At 56.9% G+C, this 9,401-nt stretch overlaps 1 protein-coding gene across 3 annotated transcripts in view; it reads right to left on the minus strand.

The window, feature by feature from the left end:
- The window catches only part of PHACTR3 (phosphatase and actin regulator 3), a gene marked incomplete at its 5' end in the record, with an annotated part of 100,982 nt that extends 92,427 nt beyond the window's left edge, over window positions 1-8,555 (minus strand). For all 3 annotated transcript variants that reach the window (XR_013824123.1, XR_013824124.1, XM_079899077.1), the window contains 2 exons: window positions 4,281-4,358; window positions 8,399-8,555. Coding sequence is in view for 1 of the 3 variants with exons in the window: in XM_079899077.1 (XP_079755203.1) it covers window positions 4,281-4,358; window positions 8,399-8,555 (235 nt within the window). The remainder of the gene's footprint in view (window positions 1-4,280; window positions 4,359-8,398) is intronic.
- Window positions 8,556-9,401: the final 846 nt, after the last annotated feature.

A 9,401-nucleotide genomic window follows, 5' to 3' on the forward strand; every position in this document is an offset into this window, starting at 1 on the left:
AAACACGCACCCCGCACGCACACGCCTTCATGCACACGTACCCCGCACGCAAACACCTGCACGCACACACACACACACAGCCCCTGGCGCTCCTGTCACACAGAAGCCAGACAGACTTGACTCGTCACTGCCAACTGCCCCCAGGACAGGGACCTCGTGTCTTTCAGGTCACGGAACACAGCACCGCGGTAACAGCCACCTCCTCCTTATATCCAGCGATAAGAGAATGAAAGTCCTTAAACTATTAAGACAAAGTCAAGCAGACACATTGAGGAGGATGGAGTAAAGTCACTCAGGGCACACACGGCGTCTGGACAGAGAAATGGGCCAGCTCCTGTCCTCACTCATCGTATGTGGGCCAGGGACCTGGTGCAGGGGCTGGGACACCAGCCTGCCCTCGCCTGTCACAGATGTGTCGCTGGTCAAAGCTGTGAAGACGGAGTGAGAGGAACAGGTCAGCTCCCGGTCCCTCATGCAGACCTGGCCGCATCTCACACAACTCCTAACCATACTAGGGTCCTTCCTCGATCCGGCAGATTCCCAGACCTTCAGGAACCAAGGATAGGTCAGAGGCGTTCATAAAACGCATGTGTTCACAGTATCACAAAATAACAACCCCCCCCCCCGGAGAGCGGGGAGGGCAAACCCATGCCCTGGACACAGGCTCACCTCCGGGACGTACAGGCTCTCTCCTGCAGGCCCGTCCACAGCCGGCTCACGCAGCCGGCTCCTGACGCTTTGTGGGCAGACTCCAGGGGGCTGACCCAGGGGCGTGTCCATGTGCACGCGTGTGCACACCTGTGCAGGGCAGAGGACCTTCCTGGGTTTGGCCTGGCCTAGGACGTTCAAGTGTGAGTTCCTGAGGCTGCTAAGAACTGCAGGCAGCTCTGGGAGGGTCTGTGGCCCCAGCCTGTGGGGGGCCTCTCTGGGCCCCTCGGTCAGTGTCGGAGGCTCGCTCAGCCCCCCAGGTGCCCCCTGGGTGTGAAGTCCAGGCTCAGTGCGGGGTAGGGGGCAGCCAACCACAGGGGGGCGCTCCTGGCTACAAAGCCGGCCAGCCGAGCTGGGCGCAGGTGGTGGCGATGAGGATGATTCCTGAATCCAAGCCGGGGGCCATCTCTGAAAGGGGAGGGGGCAGTTCAACTCCCGGGGCCACGGATCAACCCAGCAGGAACCCTGCTGTCCCACCTCCAGGACAAATTCGGGACCGACAGAGGCTGACCTAGAGCTCGACTTCACCCCAGTAAGAAAAGGCATTTTCTCAGCAAGTGCAGGACAGAAACAATCGCTCCAAGAGATATGCACCCCAGGAGCCTGTTGGCAAACACTCTCACATCTCCCCTTACCCCTGTGCGTCCATTAGAGGTAATACAGTTAAGAGTTTAAGGGAGATGAGCGGGTGGTGAGCCCACACCCCTGCCCCCTCCCCCAGACCCGGTCCCTTCCCAGGGGCAACGCCTGCTCCCTGCTTCTAACACGCACCCCGCAGCGGGAGCCCCGCAGGCTCACTGCAGACTCAGCCCACCTGTCCCGTGGCTGCCCGGGGTGCCACGGCCACAGGGGTGCCTGTCACCCAGCCGCCTGCTGGGGAGTCGAATTCTCTCCATTCCGTCCATGCTGCAGGGAGAGGCAGGAGGACGCAAGACCCTGTCAGACAGCCCCCGCTTTCTCACCTCCCCTAACCCGCACCCACCTTCTCTTTCCTCCTCCTCGGGGTGCCTGCTCCTTCCCCCACGGGGTCCTGCGCGGGCTGCTCCACTGGGCTGGGAGACGCTCCCCAGCCTCCCATCGCTCTCTGCTTCTCAGCCTTGGTGCACCAACGTTGGAAGTAGCTGGGCTTATAAACTCCGGACGCCTAGGCCCCACCCCCAGCACCTCTGATTGAAGAGCTCTCCAGGTGACCCTAATTGTAGCAAGTTCTGAGAAGCAGCCTGTTGACTCCTGCTATTAGACCCACTCCACCATCACCTCCCCCCAGCCCCGGACCAGGTCAGGGGCCCAACTCACGTTCTTCAGGTGCTACGTGCTTTCCTTCACCATACTCAGCTCAGCTGTGATTTTGTATTGATTTGTGGGATTCGCTAATGTTTGTTCCCCACGGGACTGTGAGCTCTGGGAGAAAGGTATTTTGCTCACCTGTATCCTCAGCAGCTAACACAGACCCTGGCCCATAGCAGATGCTCAGTAAAATGGTGCGGCGTCAGTTAACGAGCGCATGGTCAATTCTTGAGCAAAGAGACTGTGTTTCAGGCCCCTCCATTTCCTGGTCCACAATCACTTAGCCAGAGAGAAAGAGTGATCTAAAGTCAGGGTTGGCAAACTACACCCTGGGGGCCACATCTAGCCCACCCTCTGTTCCACAGAGCCCCGAGCTACGAAGGGATTCTACCTCTTTAAATGGCTGAAAAAGAAAAATAATACTCGATAGCACATGGAAGTTATATGAAATTCAAATTTCAATGTCCCTAAATAAAGTGTTACCAGCACCCAGCCAAACCCACAACTTTGTGTAGTGTCTGGGGCTGCTTGTGCCTGATAACAGCAGGGGTAAGTATGGACCTCACAGCCTAAAATAATCTACTGTCTGACTCTCTCCAGAAAAGGCTCGCTGACCCCAATCTAAAGCAGGTGGGCCGGCGTGAGATCTCCCCGCCAAACACGGAAGCCAGGAGAGCCGGCCCCTGAGCGCGTCAGCCACGGGCTCACCCCATCAACTCGGCGGCCGGCTCTCGGTACTGAGGCCCCCAGACAAAATCGTTTTACAAAGATTCAGAGTTTAGGAAAGGAAAAACCGCCCTTCTCCTGGAAGGTTTTCCCTTTAATGATTCACCTATCGCTTTATCTTTGACAGGAATCAAATCCATGTTTTCCTTCATCAGTGATAATATTTTTAAAAACAGATGATAAACAGACCTTCATATTGTTTTCATTTTCCCTCCTCCCGCCCCAAGAGTTAAGGTAAGTTCTGTTGGCAACATATTCAAAATGCCAGAGTTTGGAGCTTTTTGGTTCCATCCAAATTCACACAGTCCAGATCTCCATCTCGGCAAAGACATTTTCCCAAATCTGAGTCAGCCTGGAGCGTCTAACGTCCGAACGTCACAGGACTTGATACCAAGTTTTTTTTACAGACAAACTTTGATTATTAGCACTAAGCAATTTCCCACGTATGCTTCCCATGAAAACAGCATCATCACCAAAGTACTTTTCCCTTTGCATCTAAAGAAGAGGAATGACCACAAGGGCCCTACCAGACGCGGAGCACGTTATAAATCCGGATTCACGGACTCCATGGGCTCCCTTTCTACTTCCTGATACCTGGGCCAAATGACAAAGACACCAATAATATTTTAAGGCTAAAAGGGAGACAGGAATGCCATTTATTCACGTGAGCCTCACAGAATTGGCTCTGTGAGGCCAGGTTCTTTCAATCAGGAGGCAAGAGCTTGGTCCAGCTCCAGAGAGACCTGCAGGCAGCAGTGAGGTTGTCTGAGACCCCACCACCCCTGCCAAGCTTTAGGGTCTCAGAGAACTGGAAAGCATGAAAATTTAGTGTCAGGACCCAAGTCCTGTGCCTCACGCCATCACCAAGGGAGGAAGATGGGCGAACCCCAGAATCCTTAAATTAATTGTGTGAGTGATAAAACCTGGTGCTTCTGAAAGATGCAAACAAGGGCGGCTTCGCAGACACCACGGTGACGAAGGTTTCTGGACCAGAGTCTGAACAGCATCCGGGCCCTCCGGCTGCGTGACGCAGGGCAGCTACCTCCCAGGCCCTCCCATTGCTCACCTGGAGACCGGGTGATAACACCACACCCAGTCACAAGGATGCTGTGAGGACAAAAGGTTGAAGGCGGGTAGAACGCTCAGCAGAGCACCCAGCATATAATTGATCCTTAATAAAAGGTAGCTGTAACACTAGGTGGTCATGGGGAACAAATAACTCACCCGAATCCAGGATTAAACTCTGAATATGAAAAAACAAAAAACCAGGACTAGCCACTAGCTTCACCCACACCCAGCTGGGGCGGGAAGCCACCCCTCATCCCCAGGGCAGGTGGCTGCGCTCAGCTCCACGCCCCATGAGCAGCTGACTCTTAGACTCACCGATGGGTCCTCAGAGGCCCGGGGGCTGAGCCGTGGGTCCTCACTGGACCCACGGAGGCCTCATTCAGGTCCAGGAGCCACAGCTGGACACCGGACTCCTCCGACTTCCACGCCACCCTGATGGGCTTGCTGGACCCCCGTGAGACCCCCAGCCCGGCCCGGGGTGGCCCACTTACCCTGCTCCATCATCTCCAGGAGCCCCTTCTTGATGAGGTCCTCCCGACCTTGCCTGCTGGCCATCTTCTTCTCCAAGGCTGCACACACAACACAGACATCCAGGTGAGTCATGGGCAGAGCGCCGCAGGGCCCCGCCCGAGCCCGGCCAGCGCCACCTCCAGCGTAGGAAGACAGCAGAGAGGCAGCAGGTGACCGTGGGTTAGGGGCCCCCAGGTGGGGCTGTGGTTCAGGAACCCGAGCTCCCCCCTAAGCAATGTGCTGAGCAGGGCAGAAGGGAGGTACCGTGAGCACTGTTTAAGGCAGTGGCTTGCGTGGCTCATCTGAGAAGCGATGCCCCGTGTACCACCCTCTCTAGGCTCCCATCCCCACCCTCCGCCGACTACGCCTTCATTTTCCAGCCCAAGACCTTGTCCCCCAAATACCCTGGGGTGCTTTTCTGCGGTTCTGTTTTCACCTGCTAAATACATCCCGACCGCCCTTTTGTCTGTTCACAGACCAGTCTTCTGTCCCACCAGAGGCTCCTCCGATGAGCCCCAGGTTCATGCTTTCAAAGAATGTGCCAGTAGGGACTTCCCTTAAGAATCCGCCTGCCAAGGCAGGGGACACGGGTTCGATCCCGGGTCCGGGAAGGTCCCACATGCCGCGGAGCAACTAAGCCCGTGCGCCACAACTACTGAGCCTGCGCTCTAGAGCCCACGAGCCACAACCACTGAAGCCCACATGCCACAACTACTGAAGCCCGACGCCTAGAGCCCGTGCTCCACAGCAAGAGAAGCTGCCGCAACGAGAAGCCCGCGTACCGCGATGAAGAGTAGCCCCCGCGCGCTGCAACTGAAGAAAGCCCATGTGCAGACAACGGAGACCCAATGCAGCCAATAAATAAATAATGTTCCTTTAAAATAAAAAGAAAGAAAGAAATAGTAGCTTTAAAAAAAAAAAATGTGCCAATCGAACAGGAAGGAGGCGGCCGGGCCCCGATCCCCCTCCACCGAGCCCAACGTGCGGAAGGAACCTCGTCAATTCCTCCTTTGGAACAGCCCTTCCAGCCCCCTCATCCCAGGGCAAACCCTCCAGCGACTGGCCCCCTGCCCCTGCCTCTCCCCTCCCAGGGGCCAGTCTCACTCTGCTCTCTTTCTTCTCCCTAACTGTCCAGAAAACAATTTGCCTGCAGTAGAATCCAATTTCCAAACACGAACCCATGACACCCCTCAGACCCTCTCTTTAAAAGATACGGACAAAGTACCGGCTATAAGCCTGGATCACAAAGGGCCCTGGGTCACCCACATGTATGAATGCCCTGCCCCACGTGGGAACGAAACAGCCGCTCGAGTAGCAGAGCTTAAAGTCTAGTGGCCAATGACAAACAGGCAATGACCATGAAGTTATTTATTAAAAAATATTTACTGAGCACCTACTGTGTGCCGGGCACAGGGGAGCAAGACAGGCATGGACTCTGCCTGAGAGCCAGAGCTTTGGGACAGATGACAAACATCTGGGCGAGTGGCATCAACCAGAACCAGAGGGCATGGGGGCAGGGCGTCTGGGGAAACGCAGCTGCTTCCATGAGGGTGTTTACGCTGAGGGATGAATACAGAAAACCCAAACATACCGGGAAAAAGACAACTGGGGGCAAAGGGAACATAATTTCCTTTCTGAGTCCAATTTCCAATCCAATTTCCAGGTGCCAGCAGTGTGGATAAAACTGAGAAACGGAACTCTGGCTTTGGGAGGTGCCGCCCAGTCCAAAAACAAGAGGCGAGCAGGACGAGGGTGAAGGTCTCCAGGACGGAGGGACCGCGCTGTGACCAGTGCTGGTGGCAGCCTTGGTAGCACCCTGCTCAGATGCACTGACTTGTAGTCCTCCCAATGACCTGAAGAGGCAGTTGCCAGGGGCTGCTGTCTGCAACTCAGGACACCTGTCCCCACGGCCCAAGCCCCCCTCCCCTCCTCCCAGAGCAGGTACAGGCTCAGATGCCACTTCCCAGACTTCAGGCTTCCGAGAGCCACCTTCATGGTGTCACCGGTCCCCACTCTGCCCAAACCACTGTCTGCATTGTTTTGTTTTTTTTTTCCTCTCTCTAAATCATCTTTATTTTTACTTCATCTCATCCTCACCAAGGATGCCTGTGAAGACGGGGATTGGATAGGCTGAAATAAATAACATCCCACACTCTGGGGGGAAAGAACGGTTTAGCATAAATAAATGAAGTGCAGCGCTATCTGCAGAATTCCAAATGCCTGATAAAGGGCCCAACGGGGATGCCTGCCCGAAGGCAGGGATGCTGCAGGTCTTAACCTGGAGACCCTCAGTCCCCCGGCAGGGCCCGCACAGCATCCTGAAAAACTCACAGGTTGCTCCCCGCAGCCCAGTGCCAAGTGGGCCAGGGACACAGGGTCCCGAGAGCACGCAGCTCACCCTCCAACCCCACGGCCCAGAGAGCATCAGGGGCTCCCCAAGGTCACAGAGGTCACCCTGCTCTGGCCCCCTAAGCCTTTCACTGATGCCCGGGTGAGGCTTCCCCCGCTCGGTGCGTTTGCACAGCTGTTCCCCTGGCTGCGATGCTCTTCCCTGCTTCCCTCCAGGGGACCGATTACGTCTCAGCTCAGTGTCACCTCCTCACCTGGACCTTCTCAGGCCACTCAGCCCAGGGCAACGCCCACCCCCCACCTCCTCCTCAGCCCCGCCAAGGTCGTGACTGTCACACGTGCTTGTCTGCCGCCTGGCCCCCCAGTTGGCGGAAAGCTCTAAGCGGGCAGGGCCTGGGGCTCCCTGTCTACTCTGTGCCTGGCACACAGGAGCCACACGAGGTTCATCGAATATCGACGTTTGTTCTGCTTTCATCCTTGACGAGGAGAATCTGTCCATCAACTTCTTGGGTAGTTAAAAAAATAAGTTTGTAAATTGCATAAAAAGTGTGGGTGGAAGTACCCCCTGCTGCTGTTAGGAGCCCCCCCTGCCCCCCGCCCCACTGGCTTTGCCTCTGCCATCCCCTGAGCCCGGGAGTCTGCACCACTTCAAGGCTGGGACCACAGGGACCGCCAGAGGCAACAGCCCAAGACGGGCACTTAGCAGGCGGGTCCCCGAGGCCCAGGACTAACTCCACACGAGCAGCTCCCTCGCTGACCATTTCCAGCAGCAGCTAACAGGCCTGTGGGAGCCGAGATGCTGTCTCCCCTGGGGTCTGCTTCTCAGGGCACCGACCTCCGCTTCACCGAGGGCACCCCATCGCCCAGGAACCAGACCCGAGCCCGGCTGCCAGGGCTCCAACCCCAAGCCCACAACCTGCTGCTGCCTGGCCCTGGCAGCGGCTGCCCATCTGATCCCGCTTCCCGTTCCTGACATGGGCAGGGGCGCTGTGATACGGGGGCTTCTGAGCACTTCGTTGTTAGAAACGTGCTGTGTCGCTTTGACTCTTACGGCCAGTGTGTTGTCGTCACCACGTGCATCCCCTGCATCAGTCTCGTGGCCAGAGCTCCTGGCTTGGAGTTCGAGGGGGCGGGGGCAGCGGTCCAGCCTCTCGTAACCCAGCTTCCCACAGAGCTGAAGGTGAGTGAGGGGAGCTCTGGGGTCCTTTAGTGGGAGGAGAGCATCCGGACGGGGCTGCCCAGGTAGGAGCTGCCTCTTCAGGAGGAGCTTAGGAGCCGGCGAGCGTCGGTATCGAGGCCAAACTGAGGCCCCGACCCTCTGAGTGAATCCCCCAGGGGGCTCTTGGGGACGGTGGGACCCAGGCCCCAGGGTTGTCAAAGTGAGGGTCCAGGTGCAGGAGGGCTGGGTGCTCCCCACTCCGGTGTGGTCAGGAAGGAGAGATGGTTACAAGCCAGGCCTCAGCTCCAGCCTGGCCTTGCACTGACCTTGAGTCTGCATTTTTAACTAGGTCGAGGGGGACGTGTGTGCCCCTTACGGTCTGGGCGTGAGTGGGCTTCGGGTGGGACCTAGAGCTGCTTCCCCGCCCCCGCCCCCACCAGGGACCTGGAAGGGCTGGTGGAGAGAGGGGACCCGCAGGAGGTTGAACAGCTCCTGGCCGTCACAGGCCACAGAGCACAGCCTGCCCCTCCCAACACCAGCCACAGAAAGCGCGGTGACGGTGACGCCAGGCCCCCTCTCCCTGGTGCTCACCGGACGTTGTCTGCTTCAATTTTTCATTTTTCTTTTTCCTCCATTTCCAGGGTTTGAAGATTCTGCCCAGGGTGGCCAGTTTGCTGTTTCTCCTCACGGGGGGAGTTCGAATCCCTGAGAGCAGATATTCAGAGCGCACTGCGGGGGTTTGGTCCATCTCATCTGGAAGGCGAAAACCCAGCGAGGCGGTCAGTGATGACCAAGCCCACACGACAGCCTGGGGGGCCCGAGGTGACTCCCCTCCTCCCTGGGGCCACCAGTGATCCTCCAAAGCCTGGGGCTCAAGAGGGTGGGCCAGGCGATGGAGACGGGGCTTGTTCCATCATGTACCAGCCCACGTTCAGTTGGGTTAATTCACCTCCTGCTGCCTGTGAGAAGGGGCAGAGTTTATCCAGAACCAAGAAGCCCTAGAGACACCCAAAGATGCAGGAACAGCAGGGCTGGAGAGAGCGAGGACCAGGCCAGGGGAGGCCACCAGCAGTCGCAGGGGCCAGGACCTGGGATGGGCGGTCATCAAAAGACCCAGCCCAACGCCCCATGGGACGGGCGTCCCAGGGACAGGCAGCCCCAGCCGGCAGCCTCCAGAGCAACCCCTGAGGTTTGACTTCCAGAGGGCTGTGCCCGTCAGCAGCCCAAGCCACTCAGCCCCTCTGAGCCTCAGTTTCCACATCTGGAAAATGAAGCTTATCATCATCCCTGATGCCTAGGGTTGAGAGGAAAATTCTGTGTGACCATACGGTGGCCATGACGTCTGGAAACAGGCAGACACACATAACACACAGTTTATCGATAGCATGTTACGATCCACGTGAAGTAATATTATCTGTGTTTTGAAACTGTCTACCCATTCTGCCTAACATGCCGTGCCAGCACGGGTGGCTCTCAGTAGACATTTTCATAATCATTTATATTGTGTAAGTAATACGATAATTACTATGGAGCAAAAGTTAGTCACTACTTGTTCTGGGCCGAGTGCTAACATTTTACCCCCATAGTAAATCTA

The sequence above is a fragment of the Stenella coeruleoalba genome (genome assembly GCF_951394435.1).
Source record: "Stenella coeruleoalba genome assembly, chromosome: 15".
Taxonomy (NCBI): domain Eukaryota; kingdom Metazoa; phylum Chordata; class Mammalia; order Artiodactyla; family Delphinidae; genus Stenella; species Stenella coeruleoalba.